The sequence below is a fragment of the Microcebus murinus genome, chromosome 3 (assembly GCF_040939455.1).
Source record: "Microcebus murinus isolate Inina chromosome 3, M.murinus_Inina_mat1.0, whole genome shotgun sequence".
Classification (NCBI taxonomy): domain Eukaryota; kingdom Metazoa; phylum Chordata; class Mammalia; order Primates; family Cheirogaleidae; genus Microcebus; species Microcebus murinus.
Genome location: NC_134106.1, coordinates 20,381,848 through 20,405,928, shown reverse-complemented (window position 1 = coordinate 20,405,928; position 24,081 = coordinate 20,381,848). Strand labels below are relative to the sequence as shown.

The 24,081-nt window shown below is 35.7% G+C and overlaps 1 protein-coding gene across 13 annotated transcripts in view; it reads left to right on the top strand.

Annotated features, from left to right (window-relative positions):
- The window catches only part of DTNB (dystrobrevin beta), a 247,434-nt gene that overhangs the window by 73,838 nt on the left and 149,515 nt on the right, over nucleotides 1-24,081 (top strand). For all 13 annotated transcript variants that reach the window (XM_076000601.1, XM_076000603.1, XM_012788139.3 and 10 more), the window contains 3 exons: nucleotides 3,697-3,851; nucleotides 16,113-16,218; nucleotides 19,093-19,259. In XM_076000601.1, the coding sequence (XP_075856716.1) occupies nucleotides 3,697-3,851; nucleotides 16,113-16,218; nucleotides 19,093-19,259 (428 nt within the window). The remainder of the gene's footprint in view (nucleotides 1-3,696; nucleotides 3,852-16,112; nucleotides 16,219-19,092; nucleotides 19,260-24,081) is intronic.

The following is a 24,081-nucleotide window of genomic DNA, read 5'->3' as shown; positions in this document are numbered from 1 at the left end:
GTAATATCATTATTTTTGATTTGTTTATGTCAAAGTTGTCAGCATTTTCCCAAGCTAGAAATTTAGAATAATTTTAATTTTTAAAATTTCTTTATTCCCTAATCCAGTTTGCCATCAACTGTAGTTCCTTGCATTGAAATGCCTTGGATTTGACCTTTCCCCATACATAGGGTTACTCCTGTAATCCAGACTCTCCCAACCTCATTTGTGCATTGTTTAGAAGGTTTTCTAGCTGATGTCTCCAATTCCATTCTTTTATTATTATTATTATTAATTGTATCAGTCATTACAGTCTAATCTTGAAACCTAGCTTTCTAAAAATTTGGTACCTACTTAAAAGATTTTAAGCCAAATACAAATTACTTTCCTCTTTCAAAGTTTTCTTTTATAACAGAAGTGCTCTTCTTATTCAATCTTTGTTTTCCTTTATTTATCAATGTTAATTATCTGCCATAGAATATTCTCTTCAGTGCCCTGATTCCTGTTTATGACTGATAACAGAGGCACTCTATGCATTCCTGTCCTAGAGACTTTTATCCTACTCTTCTTTAGTGTCTCTGAGTCCCTACCCCCAACCTATTTTGACCTTATCCTTCCAAATCCTAACTTTCAGGGCCTACCTTCTAAATTCTTTTCTTTTAGAAACTTTCGTGACAATTTCTGTCTATGTGTTTTTGTATCTATTCTAAATTTTATATATATATATATATATATATATATATATATATATTTTTTTTTTTTTTTTTTTTTTTTTTTTTTTTTTTTTTTTTTTTTTTTTTTTTTTGAGACAGAGTCTCACTCTGTTACCTGGGCTAGAGTGCCGTGGTGTCAGCCTAGCTCACAGCAACCTCTAACTCCTGGGCTTAAGTGATCCTCCTACCTCAGCCTCCTGAGTAGCTGGGACTATAGGCATGTGCCACCGTGCCCAGCTAATATTTTTTATATCTATATATTTTAGTTGTCCAGCTAATTTCTTTCTATTTTTTTAGTATAGACGGGGTCTCGCTCTTGTGCAGGCTGGTCTCAAACTCCTGAGCTCAAACGATCCTCCGCCTAGGCCTCCCAGAGTGCTAGGATTACTAGGTGTGAGCCACCACGCCCTGCCCTAAATTTTATTTTGAAGGAGTGTGATGTAATGGAATTTTTTTTTTTTTTTTTTTTTTTAAGACAGGGTCTCACTTTGTTGCCCAGGCTAGAGTGAGTGCCGTGGCATCAGCCTAGCTCATAGCAACATCAAACTCCTGGGCTCAAGCAATCCTGCTACTTCAGCCTCCTGAGTAGCTGGGACTACAGGCATGTGCCACCATGCCTGGCTAATTTTTTCTATAAATATTTTAGTTGGCCAATTGATTTCTTTGTACTTATAGTAGAGACGGGGTCTCCCTCTTGCTCAGGCTGGTTTCGAACTCTTCACCTCGAGCAATCTGCCCGCCTCGGCCTCCCAGAGTGCTAGAATTACAGGCGTGAGCCACTGCGCCCGCCTGGAATTTATTTTTGAGTCACAAGGTATGGGTTTAAAACTTGATTTGGCCACTAACTTTTTGACCTCAAGTTAACCTTTTTAAGCTACAATTTCTTTATAAAATTTAAATGATTATATATGTAAACATGTACACACACCTCTCTTTATGAGAGTAAAATGAGATAATGTTTGGTGAAGTATAGTAGCACTTAGTATTAGGGTTTGTTGCATGAAAGCAAAATCCCAGAATAATAGTGTTTTAAATGATGTTGAAGTTTATTTTTCTCTTACATAAGGGAAGTCCAGAAGTAGGTAGTCCAGGGCTGGTATGGTAGCTTCATGTTCATCTGGGACTCAGCCTTTCTCTGTTTTTTTTTTTTTTTTTTTTGTGCCATTCTAGTGTATAATTTCTATGTCAAGATTGAGAATACCTCATAGTCCAAGGTGGCTGCTGGTGCTCTAGCCAGCATAGCTGCATTCCAGATAGCCAGAGGAGGAAGGGACTAATCAAATAATGGCATGCTTTCCAGCTCAGTTAGCTTTCTTTAATTAGTCTTCATGGAAGTTCCTACAACCCTCTGCTTATAATCTCATTGGCCAGAATTTAGTCACATGGCCACAACTTGCTAAAAGGAGGCTGAGATGTTTAATCTGTTAGTTGGGTACATTGCTGCATAAAATAAAATTAGTGTTCTGTTACTAAGGAAGAAGAAGATAATGTGGCTACTGACAGACTCAGCATAGTTACCTATCATGATGCCTGGCACATGGTGGGGCTTAACAAGTATCTTTTTGCCTCTGTTCTTTCTGTTGTATTTAGAGTAAGTTTAGCTCTTAATTCTTTATTTTATAATGTATCTTGTTTTTTGCAGCTACATTGAAAGAGTCTTGGGGGATCAGGACCATGTGTGATACTTACTTGGTGTGCTTCAAATCACCTTAACAGAGTGCTTGGCACTTGGACCACATAATAAGAACTTAATATATATTTTTTAATTACTTGATTTTACTTTCTACTAGGGCCATACTTCTCTTATTGGATCCACCCCCCCATATGGGCATTTAATATTTTTTTTCCAACTATGCTAGCAGCTATCATGAGAGGATATACTGAAGATTTTCATTCCTTTGATAATCTCCTGTTTTCTAATGCCTTAAAAATTACCCTGTGGAGTTCATAACAATATTTTATCTTTCTTTGATTAATGTATTAAAAATTTTTTTTTCTTCACCTAATGCTTTAGGATAAATTCTCCAAATTGAACCAAAAGAGTAATGCATATATGTATATTACATATCTCTATTATATATAGATCTCTAATATACCTGTTCACTGTGAATATATAGAATATGAATTTTCAAAATGCTATGTTGGAAAAGCCCTCTAGAAATGATTTTTATGAGCATATTTAACTTATTAATTTGTTTGTAAAGCAGCTCAATCGTTTGAAAAACAACTTAGGTCACATTTCTTTGTTGTTTTTGAGCTCCTTTTCTTTTTCTCTCCTACTATGGATGAGAAGAGAGGAATAACAGGAGACAGGAACTTTCTGCAAGAAGATAAAGTAGTACTAGTGTTACTGAAAACTTTTTTCCTGTCTTCTTAGCCCCAGTTAATGTAAAAATAGTATCAAAGTATCTTGGAATAGAACAATATCAAAATATCTTGGAATAGAAGAGTTTAGATGAGTTTTTTAAATTTGCTTTGGAACTCATTAGAGCAAATATTGTAAACATACTCTGTTGTCATCAAATTTATTTCTTCATAGCTATATGTCATCAGTATATGAATGTACAAATATAATTTCTTTCATACCCTATCACCAGTATGCTAATATGTTCATATACTCAAACATGCACATGTATTATATAAACAATATACAGATACTAAGAGATAAAGGTATCCTGCTTCAAATTCTCCTTGAGAACAAAGTGAAGTATAAACAAATAAAATTAAAAGTTTTATATCATCTAGTTATAAAAACTCAGAGTAGGTAGGTAGATATACATGGATGGTTATTGATCTGATGTTTAATGATTTTAGTGTTGAGTGGGAGAGAGAGGCCTTGTCAGCATAGTAACCACACAATGTTAATAAGAATGAGAATAGTTTTAATATTAACTAAAAATCATAGCTTTATGATACTTTTTGACAGTATACAAATGACATAGAGCCATTTATGAAAAGCTGATATTTCCTTAGAGTTTGACTTTATTTGGTTTTGTTCTCATAGATGTTTTCTCCCAGATGTCAGATTCCAATGGCTTAATGATATTTAGCAAGTTTGACCAGTTTCTGAAGGAAGTTCTGAAGCTCCCAACAGCTGTCTTTGAAGGGCCATCTTTTGGTTACACAGAGCACTCAGTCCGCACCTGTTTTCCACAGCAGGTAAGGACAGTTTTATAGAATCTAGGACTAGAAGAGCGCTCATCCTTCCTTCCACCTTCTGACAGGTTTCACCAGATTGCTTCCAGCATAGGATATAAGGTCTTGAGTAGGGGAGGAGAAAGAGATTTGAAGGGGGAGGGGGGGGTGGATGAATAAAAAGGGGGATAAAAAATTTACCTGACAACTCTTTTGTGGGGAAGAGGGAATCTTTTCTTCTAAAAAGACGATAACATTTGAAATATTTAAAAGAAAAGTGTTTAAGAAGTGTTTACATTATTGCTATTAGATATATATTACTTTTTAAAATGATTCCTTTTTAAACTGTGAAATATGGGAATTTTGATATAAAACTTGATAACAATACTGGACCATTGTTTCCTGAGAACTGGAGACAGGGAATGCTTTGTAGCTCTCAATTGCCAAGATAGAATCCCTCAAGGGTACACTACCATTTTCTTATTAAAAAAAGATGGATTGGATTTCCTTTTGTCATCTTGACCTAGTGGATTCCTGCGATCTTAACTGTGCATCAGAGAACTCAGAGCAGAGTAGACACTGGCTGTAGCATCCATTTATTAGGGTAGAGATTACATAAAAGAAGCTTAATGTTAAACTTACTTAGAAAGTTCTGGGAAGTAGGGAATTAAGGAAAAAAATCTTTGTTAAAACTAATGGCTAAAAAATTAATGGAAACAGAATATTGACATAGTCAAAAAGTATCCCCCTATAAGATATTTATTAATTACAAAAGGAACATAGTACCTTACAGTGGAGAAACCTATCAGATATCACTTTACCAAGTGATCAAAGTCTCTATCACCACTAAAGGGATAAACTGATATCATATGCCTCCTAATAGGGGGCACTAAGAAGTACACAATATCACTTCTTTGGTACTCCTACCAAAAAAGCACAACCCGAATCTAATCTTGAGGAAACATCAGACAAACCCAAATTTTTGCAATATAACTATCTCTTATGCTTCAAAAATATCAATGTCATAAAAGATAAAAAATTGAGGAAATGTTCTAGATTAAAGTAGTCTAAAGAGATATGAACACTGAATGCAACTCATGATTCAGGATTTTGTTTTGTTGCACAGGATGTTATTAGGATAACTGGAAAAATATGAATATAGCTTATAGACAGACAATAGTATTGTCAATGAATGTTAATTTCCTAACATTTATATTTGTATATAATTATGTAAGAGAATGTCCTAGTTTTTTAAGAAATTCAGTCCGAAGTATTTAAGGGTAAAAGAATATCCCTTCTACAATGTTAACATTGAGGAATCTGGGTTATGGGAAAATGGAAATGTTGGTAATCTTATTACAACCTTTCTGTAAATCTGAAATTATTTAAAAATAAAAAATTAAAATATAAAAGGAACAAATCTCAAGGTTTGAGAACTGAAAGGACATTGTAAATTAGATCCTGCTGACCTGTGATACTTTGTTTCACAAAAGAACCAAAACACAGGTACACCTGTACTTACACATATGCCCCTTTTTTCATTTAAAGTTAAGAATTTATGTTTATTTGAATTCAGACTTTCAAACAGTATTTTACAGTTTGTTAGAGGTTACTCAGCTTTAGCACTAAAGCTGGCACCCATAAAAATGGAAAATTATTTTTAGGAACTTCTGAGGAAATGTTCTTCCCAAATTTGTGCACACTTTGGCTGATTGGTTTTGTGCAAATTTGCCCCTGTACTCTATTTATTTTTTTCTTTTAGCATAAATGGCAATCAATATTAGCTTTTAGCATATTAAAAAATATCTCCACACTTCAATTTATTCTAATAAAAGGTAGTTTGCATTTTTTCCCTGAATATGCATTTTCAAATGATGTGAAGCTGTCCAAACATATCCTGGTACAAGGATGTCCTGCAGGTATTTATATGCCTTTCAGGGATATAAGTGAGGAGGAGTGTGATGAAGACCCTACAAACTGCTCTCTGTTGTTTTTCATTTGGAGCTTGTCTCATTTCTGCTGCTTTGGTGGATCATCAGCTTCCATGGTGGCCCATACAATACTCTGGGGTAATCTTGTAAATGATGTACACATGGCTTTTCACACCAAATGCTTCCTGGAGGTCAGACTAAAAATTGATCAAGTTCTGGAATGCTACTCTTAAGTAAAATTGTGGCAAAATGGGGAAGGGCATTTATATAAAAAGTATCAGTGAAGAACACTGACAAATGGATGACAATTATTTGTGGTACTAAACCTAAAATAATTTTTGATTTAATTGCAATGTGATTATTATAATGAGAACCTAATGTTAGAATAGCAGTTTAAAATGTTGAAGAAATTTTAAAAATTGCAGTTATTAATTCTAAGAATACCATCTAGGATTCTGCATATTACCTTATGACATATGTGATTGATTGTGAGGCCTTTGAACTCATAGTCTGATTGTTGCTTTTTACCTGCTTCAAATTCCTGTAAAAAAGAAAAAGAAACCAGTCTGCATTTTGATATATGTCAAAATTTGGAAAAGTCAGAGAAGTTTATTTTAGTCTAGAGGAAACTTTAGTTTTCCCTAGTCCATGAAAAAAAAGAGCCTCGAAAGAAATACAAACTACTGATAGAAACTACTGCCAAGAAAGAAGACAGTTTAGACAAAATTTCATGGAACAGAAGTTAAATTCAATGCGTTTGGGGTTTCTTTTTGAAAATGGGTTTTCCCCATCCAGAGTCTTGCTCCGTCGCCCAGGCTAGAGTGATGTCAGCCTCGCCCACAGCAACCTCACACTTCTGGGCTCAAGCGATCCTCCTGCCATAGCCTCCTGAGTAGTTGGGACTGCAGGCATTCATCACCACACCTGGCTAATTTTTTCTAATTTTTTTGGTTGCCTGGCTAATTTTTTCTATTTTTTTTTTTTTTTTTTTGTGAGACAGAGTCTCACTTGTTGCCCAGGCTAGAGTGAGTGCTGTGGCGTCAGCCTAGCTCACAGCAACCTCAAACTCCTGGGCTCAAGCGATCCTCCTGCCTCAGCCTCCCGAGTAGCTGGGACTACAGGCATGCGCCACCATGCCTAGCTAATTTTTTCTATATATATTAGTTGGCCAATTAATTTCTTTCTATTTATAGTAGAGACGGGGTCTCACTCTTGCTCAGGCTGGTTTCGAACTCCTGACCTTGAGCAATCCGCCTGTCTCGGCCTCCCAGAGAGCTAGGATTACAGGCGTGAGCCACCGGGCCCGGCCTTTTTTCTATTTTTAGTAGTGATGGGGTCTCATTCTTGCTAAGGCTGAACTCGAACTCCTAACCTCAAGTGATCCTCCTGCTTCAACCTCGCATAGTGCTAGGATTACAGGCGTGAGCCACCACGCCCAACCTATATGTTTTCTTAATGTGAGCTGGCGCATAGATCATAGACAGAGAGAGAACGATGTCAGTGTAAAATAGAAATTGTGTTCTTGGTTAATGTGCAATTTTCCTCAGCATACTGATATCCTGGACTGAACAAAGATACGATAATGATTAAAGAGAAAGTATGAGTATTTTAAGAAAGAAGCTGAAAATCCTGCAATACCTTCCTTTAGTGAAAGAAGCTGGTTAGAGGGTCCAGGAGCTGCTTCACTTTCCACGGTGCTGTGATGATGAAGCTGTGTGAACGAAAAAGGCGTGGAGGTGTTTCTCCTCTGTGTTCTAATAATTGATTGATGGAATTAGCTTTCCCTGGATCCAGTATTTCGTTTTGACAAAACTGATCTATCTTGAAAGTTGTAGGCTGTTATAAAGAAGGAAAAACGGCTGAAATGTATTATCTGACAGTGGCCTTTAGTGGACGTGCCTATAGAGATTTAATGGCACTGATACCATTATTAGTATTGTTATTATTTTGTTTGTCCTCTATTTACAAAGCCACATAGGTTTTTGTGGTGGTTTTAACCCTCCTTTTCCTATATAGCTATGTTTTATTTGTTGTTTATTTTTTGCGCATAATTCCAATTTAATAATGAGTACATGTGGCATTTGTTTTTCCATTCTTTAGATACTTCACTTAGGATAATTGTCTCCACTTCCATCCAGATTGTTGCAAAAGACCTTAATTCATCATTCTTTATGGCTGAGATATCTTATTTTTTAAGTCCACAGTTTTGGGCTCTGTACAGCTTTTCAGTAATGTATGTGTTGCACTACAGCAGAAATGCTTTTTGTTAATGATAGAGACTTACATATTGGTGCATTTTAATATAGTTTTAATTATTTTTTAAACACATTTTTCCCTGAAAAACTAACCCAAAATAAAGTCGGTGAAATTATGTAGTTTAGTAGTTTTAACAACATACAAACAGGGGGGATTTAAAAAAGAAGAAGAAGAAAAAAAACACAAAAAAACTTAAAAGCATTTATAAATTAACTCAACAGAACCCATCTATTAGAATAGCTAATGTTCAGTTACTGACACTAAATATTGGTGAAGATTTGGAGCATCTAGGACTCTCATCCAAACCAAAGTACTTTGGAAGAAGCTCTGGTGGTTTCTTACAAGCCTAAAAAGATAACTACTCATGATGCAGCAGTTCTCCTCCTGGATTTTTCCCAAGTGAAGTGAAAACTTACCTTTGTAAAAAAGGTTTGAAGAGTTTGACCTACCTTGTAGGAAATTTTTAATTTGATACTTATCTTTATGAAGGGGAAACCTGAATAAACAGAGTGGAGAGAGAGAGGGAGGAGAAGAAAGTGAGATAGGAAAGTAGATGTATACTTGTGGTTGGTATTTGCAGGAGATACTGTTGATTACACTTCACTGGACGCTTTGCCACCCTTGATTCACAGAGAATGTGACAAGTATGTAGGAATGGGATTATGTTATTTCTGCCTGTTTTGCATAATAGTAAGAATATTTTATGCCTGGAGGTCTCCTCTGGTTACACTTTGACAAAATATCCTCTCCAGCTGTGTACCAAAATGGCTTTTCTTCCCCTTTGAAGTGAGACATTTTCTGGATATTCTGACCTTGTTTTCTTGAACATTGAATAAAGTTTGGCAAGAATTGCTTGGCATGTGTATATGTGTTATTTCATATGTATTCTAATTTATGAGATTTTACAGTTTCCATTACCAACCCTTCATAAACCATGTAATCTGATATAGATTAGTACCATGTTTCATTGATTTGAAGACACTTTTTCATATCTTAATCTCTCTGAAGTAGAGATATATTATACAGCCTATGACATAACTGTAGTTGCTTAGGCAGTGGTTATGAAGGGTTGTCATTTCCTGCACATGTGTGAACTTGATCATAGCTGCTCATATTGTTGTTACTTCAGATGAATTCTGCCCACTTTTGGTACTACATGTGTTGTCATTTAAGATGTTCTCAGAAAGAGTATACTGTAATTCAGCATTAAACAAAATGTTGTAAACATAGAAAGACATGGACATAGAACAGAGGGGGAAAATTTGATATTAGTAAAACAAATATTCATCATTACAAGAATTCCATATTTTTTTTTTGCAAAGCAACAGCTAGTTGCTTTATAGAACCTTTTTTAAAAGACAGATATCCAGAAATAGGTGAAACTTTATTATTTTTTATTACAGAGATATGACCAAAATAATTTCTTGTCACATCAAAGCATTGCATTCGAAATTGGACAAAACTGCCAAGTTCCTCTGAATAGATAAAAGAAATTTCAGTTCAAGAAGCTGGTGTGATCAATTCACATGTCATGAAAGATTATGGTTAATTAAGTCATTGAGTTAGTTTAATTGGCTGAGTATTTTTCTTTCTTAGTGGTAGAAAAAAAATAATGGTGCATCTTACAAGTGATCTTACACGTGCATCTTAGATTGGATGAAATACAGTGTATAGAATGGGTTTTATTATGATCAGCTCTGTGCTAATGAGGCCTGTCTCACTGGCATTAATTAGATTGAACAAAACTTAGAGACCTAGAAGTGAGGTTTTGTTCTCTTGGCCTGTGGAGGAGAGTGTCTTACTAAATGAATCCTTAGATAGAAATGACAGTGGCTCCAAGGTTGTTTTCTTTTTAGAGAAAGCTTTTTGTTAGTTACCAATGCTTGCTGTCCACATTATAGGAAAGACTCCCTCTCAGTTATGACTCATGTGCTGAAAACAGGTCCTGATGAAACAGTCATGTTCCTTGCCTTTGGCCTGTGAGATGTTGGGGCTGTGGGTCCAGCTCCTTCTCCGTGTTTGCTGGTGGCAGAGTCCAGCTGTACTCTCATTCTGGACCTCTGATGTCACCTCTGCCCTACTGTCTATGGTTTGCTAGTCTTTAGGTGAAGCAGACAAATTCATCACCCAACGAACACAGGACCCCAGTCTCCTAATCAATGTCAACCCAAAGAAGAGGACTACATCTGCTCAGATGTTACTTTTGTTTTTATTATTTCTTTTAATCATAAGCATATTTGAGTTTAAATTGTCATTTTAAAATACATCTCTGCTGATGTCCTTCTTTTTTTTTTTTTTGAGACAGAGTCTTACTCTGTTTCCCAGGCTGGAGTGCAGTGGCATCATGATAGCTCACTACAACCTCACACTTCTAGGCTCAAGGGATCCCCCTGCCTCAGCCTCCCAATAGCTGGGATTACAGATCCACAGTACCACACCTGGCTAATCCTTTTTTTTTTGTAAAAGAATTGCTCAGGGCTGTCTTGAACTCCTGACCTCAAATGATCCTCCCACCTCAGCCTCCCAGAGTGCTGATTACAGGCAGGAGCCAGTATGCCCAGCCCCTATTTTTCTTAAAAAACTTTACTAACTTATTACCTCCTGGATGAGGTTCTTAGCATGACATTGTGGCTTATCAATCCAGCCACAGCTTATTGTTTTACCTTCATTCCTGATGATCCCTTATCCTCCCACACTCTGCCTGACCTACTCTCACCCCTCAGCATGCCAGGGCTCTTTTTAGACAATGTCACATTTCCTCAGGGATTGTGCTATTTACATTTCCACTAGCCTTGTATAAGAGCATCTGTCTCTCCACAGCCTTGCCAACAGCATATGTTCTTACACTTTGAATTTTTGCCAATCTGATAGGTGAGAAATGTTATCTCAGTATAGTTTTGATTTATGTTTCTTTTGTTTTGAGTAACCTGCATTTTGAGTGAGTGAAAGCAGTCACAATTTGTGTTTTTCTTTGTGCTATTAGCCCTCACTGGAATGCCAGTAACCTCTGCCCACCTCTCTCCCCAGCAATAAAGTCCTCATATTTCACCTCCCCTCTTCTTTGATGTTCTTAATCTTTCCATATAGGATTGTTTCCTCTGATGTACTCCCAGGGCATATTACATATAGCTCAGTTATGCCCTGAGGGGTGGGACTTTGGTCTTCCATTTTACATCCCCAGTGACTGACAGTGTCTAGAAAATAATCGATGCTTACTAAATATTTGTTGGAATAATTGAATAATGAGTTTAAATTAAGTATGACATAAAAAATTAGTATTTTTAGCTTGAATTCTAATTGAAAGTTTAAAGCTCACAGATGTACTTGTAACCTCTGTGTTTTCATTGATAACATTCCATGATTTTCTAAAAGAAAACAATGTTTGCAATGAGAAATACAATATTTCAGAATTTCTGAAGTTTTTCTACTTTTTCTTTTAGTTATAATAAAAGTATCTCTAATAAAAGCACAGCAACATTATATTATATCATTACAAATTATTGTTAATTTCAAAGTCCAAAATAAATCTGATATGGATAAATTCAGTGTCTAATAATATTTGAAAGACAGCACCACAGCACTGGCCCTGTTACTCTGTTAATGTATATTTGCCCCTGTCAGATAAAATATTTCTATAACTGTACACAAAAGTTTGTATAAAAATATTTTAATCTGAAAGCTTTTAAAAATGCCATTTCAAGACTGTTAATTAAATCTCTTACACTGTTTAAGTGATAGGGCAACAGTTAAGACATATTTATTAGTATATGTTGCTCATAGGAAAGGAGTTTTTGTTGGAAATGATGAAGTTGGAGATTACAGAAATGATAATCTATTGCTAAATTATTTTACATATTTTTATCATGTTATTTTAGTGAAACTGGATTTCTCATTTTTAAGGGATGGCTCCTTCTCCCTTAAAAAAAGAGAACAGGTATTCAAGGTAGAGGAAGGGAGGTAAGAATGGAATATAAGATAATAATCGTCAGTCTGGAAGATTGGAAGAAAAGGAGCAACAGACAAAAACACTTGTTTCTAAGAAAAAATGAGACCTCATACAACGATAGAAACCGTCTCAATGTTTTACAGAGGAAGGCAAATAAATCATGGTGTTTTTGCCTAGTAGATCAGGCAGCTGTTAAAATGCTTAGAAATGAAGACCTTGTACAAAACAAAATGCTTAATAAAACGTTGAGTGAAAAAACAGATTTTTTATATCTACTCTATCTTCATAAGTATGTAGAAATATATACACATCTGTAGGGAAATAGAGGAAAATGAGAATTATGAGAATGTGCATTATTTTCATTTTTATTATAGTTTTTATTAATATTGTACTATAAAAAATAAGGAGAAATGCAAAGAGTGTGTTCAACTCAAGAGCAAAAACAAAACAAAACAAAACAAAACAAAAAGATAGGGGGAAACAAAGCCAAACTACATTTCACACAGTTGAGTCATGAAATTTTACAGTTGGAACGTCTCCCCCAACAATTCTCAAAATTTTTGGTCTTAGGACCTCTTTACACTCTAAAAATTATTGAAGGCCACAGAGAACTTTTATTTATGTGGGTTATGTCTGTCAATATTTTCATATTAGAAATTAAAATTGAGAAATTAAAAAATATTAAGTCATTTAAAAATAAGTGATAAACCTTACATGTTAACATTTTATGAAAAATAACTATATATTCCAAAACAAAAATTTAATGAGAAGAGTGGCATTGTTTTATATTTTTGTAAATTTTAAAAATATTTGGTTCAGTAAAAGACATGAATTCCCATATCTGCTTATCCATTCAATCTGTTATGATATATTGTTTTGGCTAAATTATAGGAAGAAAATCTGGCTTCAAACAACTAAATAGTTGGAAAGGGAGGAGACTTCTAATAGTATTTTCAGATAATTGTGGCTACATCACATTGACTCTTGAAGACCCCACTGAATACTCATGAGAGAATGAGATTGAAAAAGACAAATAATGTCTTCATATTATTATGAAAATAGTTTTAGCCCCATGAACTCCTTGAGAATGTTTAAAGAACTTCTAGCGGTTGCCTGGATCACACTTGGAAAACCTCTGCTCCAGCCCTTCAGAGATGAGAAAATTGAAACCCAGAAATGTTAAGTGATATTCCTCAAATCACATGGTAGAAAACAGAGAGCACTGGGACACAGCTCTTCTAGTTTAATTCTTCATGCTTCTGGAGAACTTCAAATTATAGTATGACTGAAGGACAATCTTAGAAATTGATCATGTGATATGATAAGATAATTATACATCTTCATCTTGAAGATTTTAAAAAACCTCCATGGTAGGCAAATCAAAACTTTTTAGAGAAAGCATTAGAATTATAAGTGGATTATAAAAATGTAATTTTTAACAAATATAAGAAGATATAGAAATATTAATTTAAACATTAAATTTATAATAAAGAATATGATAATTGTTGTTTATCACCTCTTGCTAAAAACACTTCCTAGCATCTTCTATCTCAGTAACTTTAAATAGACATTCTGATTGCACTTTGGTTTGTTGGTTATTTACATGGCCATAATACAAGACGCTTAGCATGTCTAGTCCTCTACTTAAATTTTAGGTGGCTTTCTGGTTTTTAATGTTGTTCATTTATTCCTCCCAGATTCCACTTAGGTCTCAGAAACAGTGGTTAAATTGAGTGCCTGCAATGGAAAACACTTTGGATAACCTTTCTTTAGCCTATTCCAGTGGGCATTTCTCACAGTTTACCATCAGCACACAGCGATGTGTAGAGGACTGTGCATGCTGCTGTCATCCTCAGTCAGCCTTCTTGCATACATCTCAGCGTCTCCCAACAGCATCCCCCTAGCCCCTGGCCGTTCTGGCCTGCAGTCTAAGCCTGGGTCTGAGACTCTCCCTCAGCTTTCTTCATCTTTTCTGGGTTTTTATTGCAAAACTTCCTGCTCTGCCTTTTATTATACCTCCCTTTTCTATTCCGTTCTTTACCAGTTTCTTCTTTTAACAATTGTTCTCAATCAGAATGACTTCCAGTTTATGTTAAATATATTAGTGGTAAAAAGTCAGAGTTACTTGGTAATCAGCTGGTGATATCTTTAGGTCAGCTCTAATCAATTTATCTTTTCTACCTTTTTCTTTTCTAAAATAAAGTGTAAGTTTTATGGGGAAACGCTCATATTTTTTATAGCCCGTTTTTCACTTTAAGAAAAGTGGTAGGGCTGAGAACACAGTTACTTGGGATAGAGTGAGATGAAATTCTGGGGGTCCTTTTGGCTTCACCCTATCCCCAATCTCCAGTCCCTACCAGACCTTTGGTGGGACCAAAGTGTGGAAAAGGCCTGCTTACTGCTGTACATCTGCTGTTGTGTTTGCTCTTTTATCTCTGCCCTTCTTTTGAAATAAAGTTTGAAGTGGGGGCCTTTGTTTCCAGGTTATAGTTATAAAACTCTCTCGTCAAGCTGTATGGAACTGCGTTTTCAGCTTTTTTTTTCTTTTCCCTTTGGCGCTGTAAAGGTATGTTGTGGGTTGGAGAAAATAAAAGAAAATTCATTAATTTGAAATATTATACAGGATTTGTTCTATCTACATCATATAACTTTTTTTTTTTTTTTGAGACAGAGTCTCACTTTGTTGCCCAGGCTAGAGTGAGTGCCGTGGCGTCAGCCTAGCTCACAGCAACCTCAAACTCCTGGGCTCAAGCGATCCTCCTGCCTCAGCCTCCCGAGTAGCTGGGACTACAGGCATGCGCCACCATGCCCGGCTAATTTTTTCTATATATAATAGTTGGCCAATTAATTTCTTTTTTAATTTATAGTAGAGACGGGGTCTCACTCTTGCTCAGGCTGGTTTTGAACTCCTGACCTCGAGCAATCTGCCAGCCTCGGCCTTCCAGAGTGTTAGGATTGATTACAGGCGTGAGCCACTGCGCCCGGCCCATATAACTATTTCTATTCTCTTTCTAGACTGTTTTCTAATTTTCTGTGTCCACGTGGGATATAATTATTTCAATGTTTCACATACAGTGGAAGCTTACAACAGATTTGTTAAAAAGAAAAAGAATCGACAAATGTAGTCTAGCTAGGGAGATGGTACGATGGAGAGGGAGTACTGTGATGGGCGTTTGGATATTTAGGTTCTGATTTAATCCTTATCGTAACTATCTCTGCAACTTTGTCAAATTACCCAACTACCTCAAGCTTCTGTTTTCTCTTCTTTAAGTGAGAAAGTTGTTAAATGATGTCTAAGAGTATTTCCCCTTTACTATTTATTCAATAGTTATTTATCAGGTGCCTGTTGTGTGCTGGGCACTGTTGTGAGTGCTGGAAATACGATAGACAACCAGACAGTCATAGTTCCTGCTTTCATTGATGCTGTTTATAATCAGGTGTGGGATGTTTGTCTCCCCCACAGGACAGCAGAAATAGGAATCTTAAGGACAGTCCTGGCTCTGTGTTTATTCGGGTAGAGCTACCACAAAACCTTTAAATGCTCTGTTCCTTTACTTTCTCAGCTATGAAATGAAGACAGTAATATCTAACCTGTTTACCTTACACAGTTGTTTATATTTGAATATAGACATAGTGTAGTACAGTGTGTAGTAGTAATGTAAAATACTACAGTGTCTGTAGTAATGTAAAATATTAATGTCACTTTAAAATTTCACATGTGGCCAGGTGTGGTGGCTCATGCCTGTAATCCTAGCACTGTGGGGGGCCGAAGCAGGAGGATTGCTTAAGGTGAGGAGTTTGAAACCAGCCTGAGCAAGAGCGAGACCCCGTCTCTACTAAAAATAGAAAGAAATTAATTGGCCAGCTAAAAACATATAGAAAAAATTAGCCAGGGATGGTAGCCCGTGCCTGTAGTCCCAGCTACTCGGGAGGCTAAGGCAGAAGGATCGCTTGAGCCCAGGAGTTTGAGGTTGCTGTGAGCTAGGCTGATGCCATGGCACCCCAGCCCAGGCAACAGAGTGAAACTCTGTCTCAAAAAAAAAAAAATTTCACATGTAATTCATTAGAACTTGGATGGGAAACCCCTAAATTAATCTTGGAGTTGAGATAATTGAAAAATATGAAGTATCTTTGTTTTTCTTCTCTTCACAGAAAAAGATAATGCTAAATATGTTTTTAGACACAATGATGGCCGACCCTCCTCCCCAGTGCCTTGTCTGGCTACCTCTCATGCACAGGCTTGCCCATGTTGAGAATGGTAAGCAAAACTTTTATCGTTCAGTTCTTCATGTGATAGGAAGTGCAGGAACTGATTATTTGTAATGTCCTTAGCTATTCTGTTATTGAAAATTAGACCTGACATTTTGCTGTCACTCTATTGTTTGAATTTGTGGTTTTGGCTTTCAAAAGAGGAATATTTATTTCTTTTAAAAAAGGGGCAAGGCTTGTTACTTAGGATACAAAGAAGTAGTAATACCAGATCATAATACTTTGTGGTTCAAACTGTAGGCATTTCTTTTCTCAGATTGCAGATGATTGTTTTCTGGGTAAGCCCACCTAATTTAGCTATGGCTTCCTTTTTTTCCCCTTTAATTTATCAAAAACAACCCCCCCCAAAATTGGATATGTGAAATATCAACTGCTAAAACTATAATTATTTTGGAATAATTTAAATAAAAATAGCTAAGATATAATTTAGTATTGGATTTCATACATCTTCCACTTTTTTCCTTTACCATTTTGCCTTGAGTATACTCTTAGTGTCCTTCCCAGTAATTTAACTTAAATCTCGTGTCTTGCATTGAATTGAAGTTGTACTTACCTCTGAGTAACTTCTTTACTTTTTCTATTATTGCCATCAGTTTATCTTCTTCTTTAGGTTGTCTGAATTTATTAACGAGAAGGCCATAGTTTTTCTGGCAACCTCCCTTCTCTCAAGGCTCTTGCCTGTCTTTCCTCATTCCACAGAAGAGAACAAGGAATAGCTGAGAAGCCACTAAAAAGCAGAATCTTCTTTTTCTCTCTTGTAAGAATGAAGTACACTTTCATACAATTTTTATTTTCTCCCTTTTCTATCCATACTTTAAATTTTTTTTTTTAAATTTCTCAGCCTGTTACCCAACTGTGGCTTTAGTTCACAAGTCCCTTAGATTCAGGATTAATTTTCATAAAGAACCAGAATAATCTCTTGACTAAAACAGCTACATATTTGAAACAAGATTTTTTTTTTTGAGACAAGAGTCTCACTCTGTTGCCTTGGCTAGAGTGCCTTGGTGTCAGCCTAGCTCATAGCAATCTCAAACTCCTGGGCTCAGGTAATCCTTCTGCCTCAGCCTCCCGAGTAGCTGCGACTACAGCATGTGCCACCATGCCTGACTAATTTTTTCTGTATGTTTTTAGTTGGCCAATTAATTTCTTTCTATTTTTAGTAGAGACGGGGTCTTGCTCTTGATCAGGCTGGTTTCCAACTCCTGACCTTGAGCGATCCTCCCGCCTTGGCCTCCCAGAGTGCTGTTGAAACAGGATTTTTAATAGAGATTTCAATTTTGGGGGGCAGTGTTTTTATAGCCTTAAGTATTTTAGTAGTTTTGTATACAGTTGATTTTTGTAAAATCATTTTGTATCTGCTATACCAAGCAGAAAGAGACTTGTTTGTTAAGATGTATTGTTATCCATTTTATTGTGATTTTGTATGGTAGTATATTATTTATTGATTTCATTCTTATGTGGTTAGCAATATTATTTTTCTCAGTGACAGATAAATGTTATGAAATCATTGGAATATCTAGAAATAAAATGTTACCTATCACACTAACATTTGTATGTCTTAATTTTAATGGTGAGAAACAAATTATAAAATTGTGATATTTCTAAATGTTTTTGTTGTTTAGACTGTTTAATTCCTATGAAATTCATCCCTTGAATTATTTTGAACTTACTATTCATAAGGAAAAATATTTATTTGTTCAAGCAAAAGTTATACTTTGTATATTGGTTTACTAACCCAAGTGTATAGTATGTAAGAAGGTAACTACTACATGATGCACTTTATTCAAATCGTACTTTTGCCAGAACCTGGACAGTTCTTATCTTTCTTGTTTATAATTGGCCCAGACTGATCCTTTCTTCATTCTGGTTCTCAGCTTTTCCACTTGGTTACCCATTCCTCTGACTAAGCACTGGCTCTTGCCTGATTCAGAAGAGAATAGAAGAAAATCACATAGATATACATACTCAACCAAAATTATCATATTATATTTGATAATATTAATATACACGTATCATTTAATATTAACCCAAATTACTTAGAATTACAAATATTGGCTGCAGCGATGTTGATGGCATTAATGTTAGCTCTAGTTTCACTTGGTAGTCCTGTTCTCTGGAGGAACTATATACTATACTGTATAGTTTTAATTTGGAGCACACACTCTTAATTAGCACCCTCAACATGCCTTGGAAATACCTTGATGGCAGATAGCTTGAATTTTTCAGAGGAAGTTATGTACTTTGGAATTTTCATTCCTGATTTTACTTTTCTTTTAGTCCTTTGTGATTTTGGTATATTGTTTTGCTTACCTGGTGTTCAATTTGTTTTTGAGTCTTGATTCCCTAGTTAATATACATTTTTGGGAGCAGGACTAAAAATCATTATACTTGAGATAAGATGGATATTATATACATGATACTAGAAAGAGTTGTTCCGTGAAAATTTAAATAATATGCCCCTCTTTCCTATTGACTTTCATTTCTTGTGTTCAGAATTGAATTGCCAGAGGAAGCAATTATGTACCAACATTTAGAAGTGTAAATAACAACCTATTATATACAGTTGTATATTACCCATGATAGCATATTAAAATGATTATTAGATTGGAATGTAATAGTCTTATGTGGAAAATTATTTTCTAATTTATTAAGTCTTTTCCTTTTATTCTAGTAAATGGCTGATTAGATGAACAGACAATTTAGATTCTTGAGTTCTAATTTTGTTTTCACCTTTCCTTTTATATTAATATTAGATTTGGTTTTCTTCTGTATTGACTTTATTATCCAAATGAAAATTCTTCCTTTTTTCTTATCCATCCCTCCTCTCCTCCCCTTCTCTCTCTCCCTTTTTCTCGGTCCACAGTCTTCCATCCTGTGGAGTGCTCCTATTGCCGGTGTGAGAGTATGATGGGTTTCCGGTACCGGTGCCAGCAGTGCCACAACTATCAGCTCTGCCAGAATTGCTTTTGGCGTGGTCATGCCAGTGGCCCTCACAGCAACCAGCACCAGATGAAGGAGCATTCCTCTTGGGTAACTGCTTCGTGTTTGCTCTGTGTCCCTGAGTATTAATCTGTTTCATCAGTAACAGCACATAGGCTAGTTTTCTGATGGATATCTACCAAATAAGGATGTAGTATAATAAAATCTTAACCCTAACATTTATGCTAGGGTTGCAAAAATCTAATGCTTCTTCACTTGATTTTAAAAGCAGAATTTAAAAAAATTCTAGGAGATAAAGATATTACTACATTTGAAATGATCCCTTTTATTTAGTAAAATGAAATATTGCAATGCCCTCTTTCCAAAGTAAAAAGTAAGTTTTTTCTTATTTTAAAATTGTACAAGGGATATCCCTCCAAATGCTTATTCTTTTGAACTTTATGTAAGATTTAAAGTTCTTTTTGCAAACAAAACTTCCTCATATTTATAGGGTTTAAATGTTGCAAAGAAAACTACATGAAATAAAGGAATTAAATTTTTGCCTCTCTAATGTTGGAGAAAATATTGTATTTTTGCCATGTTGGTGTCTTTACCTTCAAAAGTGGTTTTTAAAATAATATTTGGGTGGAGTTCAATATCTGATTTTTCTATGGTATCTATAAATTATGTAACATGCTCATCATCAATTATTCCCTTCTTTAAATTTATTGTGAATTTTTAAAATGCCATAGTTTTCTTTCCAAAAAATTGCTATAGCCTATGTTTTAAAACCTTTCCTCTAGTTATTGTTGGTTGGTTGGTTTGCTAACTGCTAGAAAAATATACAGGGTCACAAGTATAATTCAGAATCTAAGTTCTTACGCCTGCTTATCCTATTGGTGTTCAAGTATCAGAAAGCTTTAATAACCAATTTTATTATCCCTTTAGTCTTCTTAAAACTCAACCAAGAAAAGGCAAATAAAATCTTATCAGGGATTAGCTGAAGAAAAAATATAACAAGCTTCAACCCATGTGTACACTTAACTCTATTTCCTGCATTTTTGACAACTTGTTACAGATCTGTATTTTTTATTAGATAGGCTTCAATTATAATATAAAATTTAATTTAACTGAATATTCTCTCCTGGGTTTTTGTTATGTTGTGAATTCCAATATATATGTCTTTTTATTTGTTGAATAGCCATTTTTTAAAATCTTTAAGAAAAAAAAGGGGAAAAACCAGTAATTTCTTCTCTTTTTCATTGAATAGAGAGAATTTACAGATTTTCAAATTGTTACTTTTCTCTTTCTTAAAGTGCAAGTACCCTCCTGTGTTAATTGATTTGTTAATGTTGCTTCCACTGTTTTTTGTTTAGAATCTAACTCTTTACACTGAGATAGGTTTTGCTCTTTTACCTTTCATGACAATTGGGCTCACTGATATGTTTCTACTGAAAAATTATCATTCTAGATTTTGGGTTAGAATGAGGAACTTCATATTCCCCCCAATTTGAACTTTCTCATTTGGCTAATTTATAACCCTTTTAGGAATGGAGATTTTATATTTATGTGAAGGTAAGTGACTGAATACTGTTACAAAGCACTTTTTCATATACTCTGTTGAATTTTTTCATTGTGTTATACATACAGAAAAGTACAAAAATGACAAATGAATTCTGTCCCTGTTTGATCCCTACAGCGCTTATGAAGCAGGTCTTGTTTCCATTTGTTCTTATTTTTATTTCAGCTTTGTTTTTTTGTTTTGTTTATTTTTGTTACAATGACTTAAGATTTTTAAAAAATCAAGTATTATCACCTCTGGTTTTGAAGCTGGTATAAATGTATCAGTTCTGAATTTTGAGGGGTATATGTGTTATATACAGTAGAAACATAGTGGTAGGGCCTTTCAACAGTATGTGTGTCAACATGTAATTTGTTTTCAAAATTAAGATTCTGTGTCCTTCCTCTTTGAGGAAGATGTGGGTGAATTTTGGAGCTGGGTAAAGATGTTTCTAGCTAACATAAAGATGTCTAAATTAGTTTAATAGTAATTTCTTTGATGGGTGTCTACTGTGTTTATACTAACATTTTGAATGAATGTTTCTATATGTTCACAACAGATGAATTTAGTGTGTGTTTAACCAGTGTGGATATGAATTTGTATTTGATGTGTGAGGATTTAGTACCTAGATGTTTATTTTGGTTCTCCTAAAAGTTTCTGTTTAATATTTTGTCTAAGTAACTATGCAGTATAATTCATTATGTTTTTAGTTTTTGGTCCATTTAGTTTGCTTTTATTATACAAATAATACCAAATGGTACCATATCTGTGATTTATCCTGTCCATTTATTAACCCAAAAGATATTTTTTAAGCTCCTACTATGTACTAGGTCCTATAAGGGGCACTTGGGATACATCTATGAACAAACCAGACAAAGATTATTGCCCTTGTGGAGCTTAAATTCTATGAGGAGTTTAAGAGAGAGTATGAAAGAGGCTGCCAGGGCTGGTCAGCTTCACTGTTTTCTTGTTCATGCTGGGCACACACTTAGACTACATTTCTCAGCCCTCAGGTAGCTAAGTGGGTCCATGTGACTAGTTCCTGCTTGTGGAATATGAACAGAATGATACATGTCTTCTTAGAACAAGACAGTTAATAGCAAGGTGCCTTCTCTGCCTCTCTGCTACCTTGGAGGAGAGAATGTCATTAGGACCCAGTGGAGGGTGAAACTGTAAAATAAAAGGAAACTGGGTCCTAAAATGGAGAAGAATATTCACCAACCTCTATGATGGGAGCATGATAAAACTTTGTGTTAAGTCCCTGAGGTTTTAGTGCTAGAAATAGAGTTCTATTAAAACCTTAACATTTGGGCATTGGCTTAGCAGTCAGGTGGCACACTGTTGAGGGAATGATATTGGAAAGGAAAAGACAGAAACCCATATTATGTAGTGGTAACTAATTTGGCAAATTTGTCATCTGTGATGACTTGAGAGGCACACCTCATGCCAGCTGAGCTCTAGGTCAATATTGGAAAGGATCCAAATGTGAGACTATTAATGGTAAGGTGATACAAGAAAGAGATGAGCTTAGAAAGAATTGGCTAGTTTGCAAGCTGTAAACTAAAGAGAACAGAGAAAGTTCTGACTGTTGGGGCAGTAAACGGAAAAACAAAGAGCAGAGAACTGAGAAAGGCTTTAAGCAACACAGGTTGAGTGAACTTTCTCAGTTGAAAAAGGTGACTCAGTCCCATGGCAAAGATCAGATGAAAGAAAGGCATCAGTTCTTATTCTCAGCTGCTTGTCAGAACCACCTTGGTTCCACCTATGGAGCTTTTGATTTACAGGTCTGAGATATGTGAAACCTGGACATAGACAGTTTTTAAAAGTTCCCCAAGTGATCCTGTTATACTACCAGAGTTGGAAACCACTGACCTTGTTGTTTCATGTGGCCTCCAGGTGGCTTCTATTAATTGAAGGCAAGAGGTGTAGAGGCAAAGAAATACATCAGTTTTGAGAATTATATCTAGGAAAGAACTTTGTGTGTGGTTACTGGCACATGGAACTGACTGGAAACAAATAGATCAAAAGCCTCCTAAGTTTCTGAGGGAATTATATTGGCAAAGAAACCATGAGCCTGGACTGAACAAGCCCTTAACTATTTGAGCTATAAAACTACTATAAAAAGAACCCAGAACTTGCTCTGGCAGGGTTGGTTGGTGGGTTGTAAAGGCTGTGCAGCCCCTCAGGAGGATGTGCCAGGGCACATTTAGCCAAGGAGGGTATTGGTAGGGAAGACCCTCCTGCTCCTGTTGTTACATCATTGCATATTAGGAGTCAAAGGGGGCATGCATGTAATTGCTGTTTTAGTTCATAGATTGTATCTGAAGAAGTTACACGTGATCCTTGTAAAGAAAAGACTAGGCAGTGTCCAGAGAGCCTGGATACACTGACTGAATAGGCCTTCAGATTTTCTCTCTGGGCGTGTGTAGTATGGTGGGAGGAGCTGAGTGTGTTGTGTGTGTAGAAAAAGGGAACAAAAAGGTATTTGCTGATTGAAGTGTATTCATGTTTTCCTTTTTGTAAACAAATTCCATTGGTAAGAACTAGTCATATGGGTCCCATCTGGAGGATGGGTTATATTAATATTATATAGATGTGCGTGTGTATAAAAAACACTTCTCAGCCAAGGCAGTTTAAAGCAGGCCTCTCTGTCTTTGCCCTCCCACTGCCGATATACATTGACAAATGGAAAGGTCTCCAAAGGAACCAGCTGTGGCAGGAGCCCTTAAATGGAAGGAGGCTGGGTCCATGCTTGAAGCACAGCCCTCTGCCAGTCTACACAGGACTCCACCATGAGCAGAAATCAGGAGTATAGGGGTGGGGAGATTGGAGATTGAATACAGAGGTCATATAGGCCTTGTTAAGAAAGTGAGACTTGAGCAAAGACTTAGCAGTTTGCCAGCAGACACCTGGGGAAGAGCAGAGGTGTTCAGTGCTCAGGCCCAAGGCAGGTGTGTACCTATAAGTTTAGGGAAGAGAAGCCAGTGTGGCCAGAATGAAATGAGTGGGAGGAGGATTGAAGCAGGGGAAATCAAAATATTAACATGGGCATGTTGACCATTGTCAGGACTTTTGACTGAATGAAGTGAGCAGTCTTTAGTGAGTTTTGAATAGAAAAATAGCATGATTTGATTTATATTTTAAAATGATCAGTCTGGATGTCATGTAAAGAGTAAATAGTAGGAAAAAAAGAAGCAGAGAGACCATTTAGGGGAGAGTATTAAAATAATTACAACAAGATATGGTAGGATAGTAGTAGCAGAGGTTGTAGAAAGGGTTGAATTAGGATGTTTTATAATATGGCCTAATGGGTTGGATGTGGTTTGAGAGAGTAAAAGAGTCAAGGGAGACTAATATTTTGTCCTGAGCTAC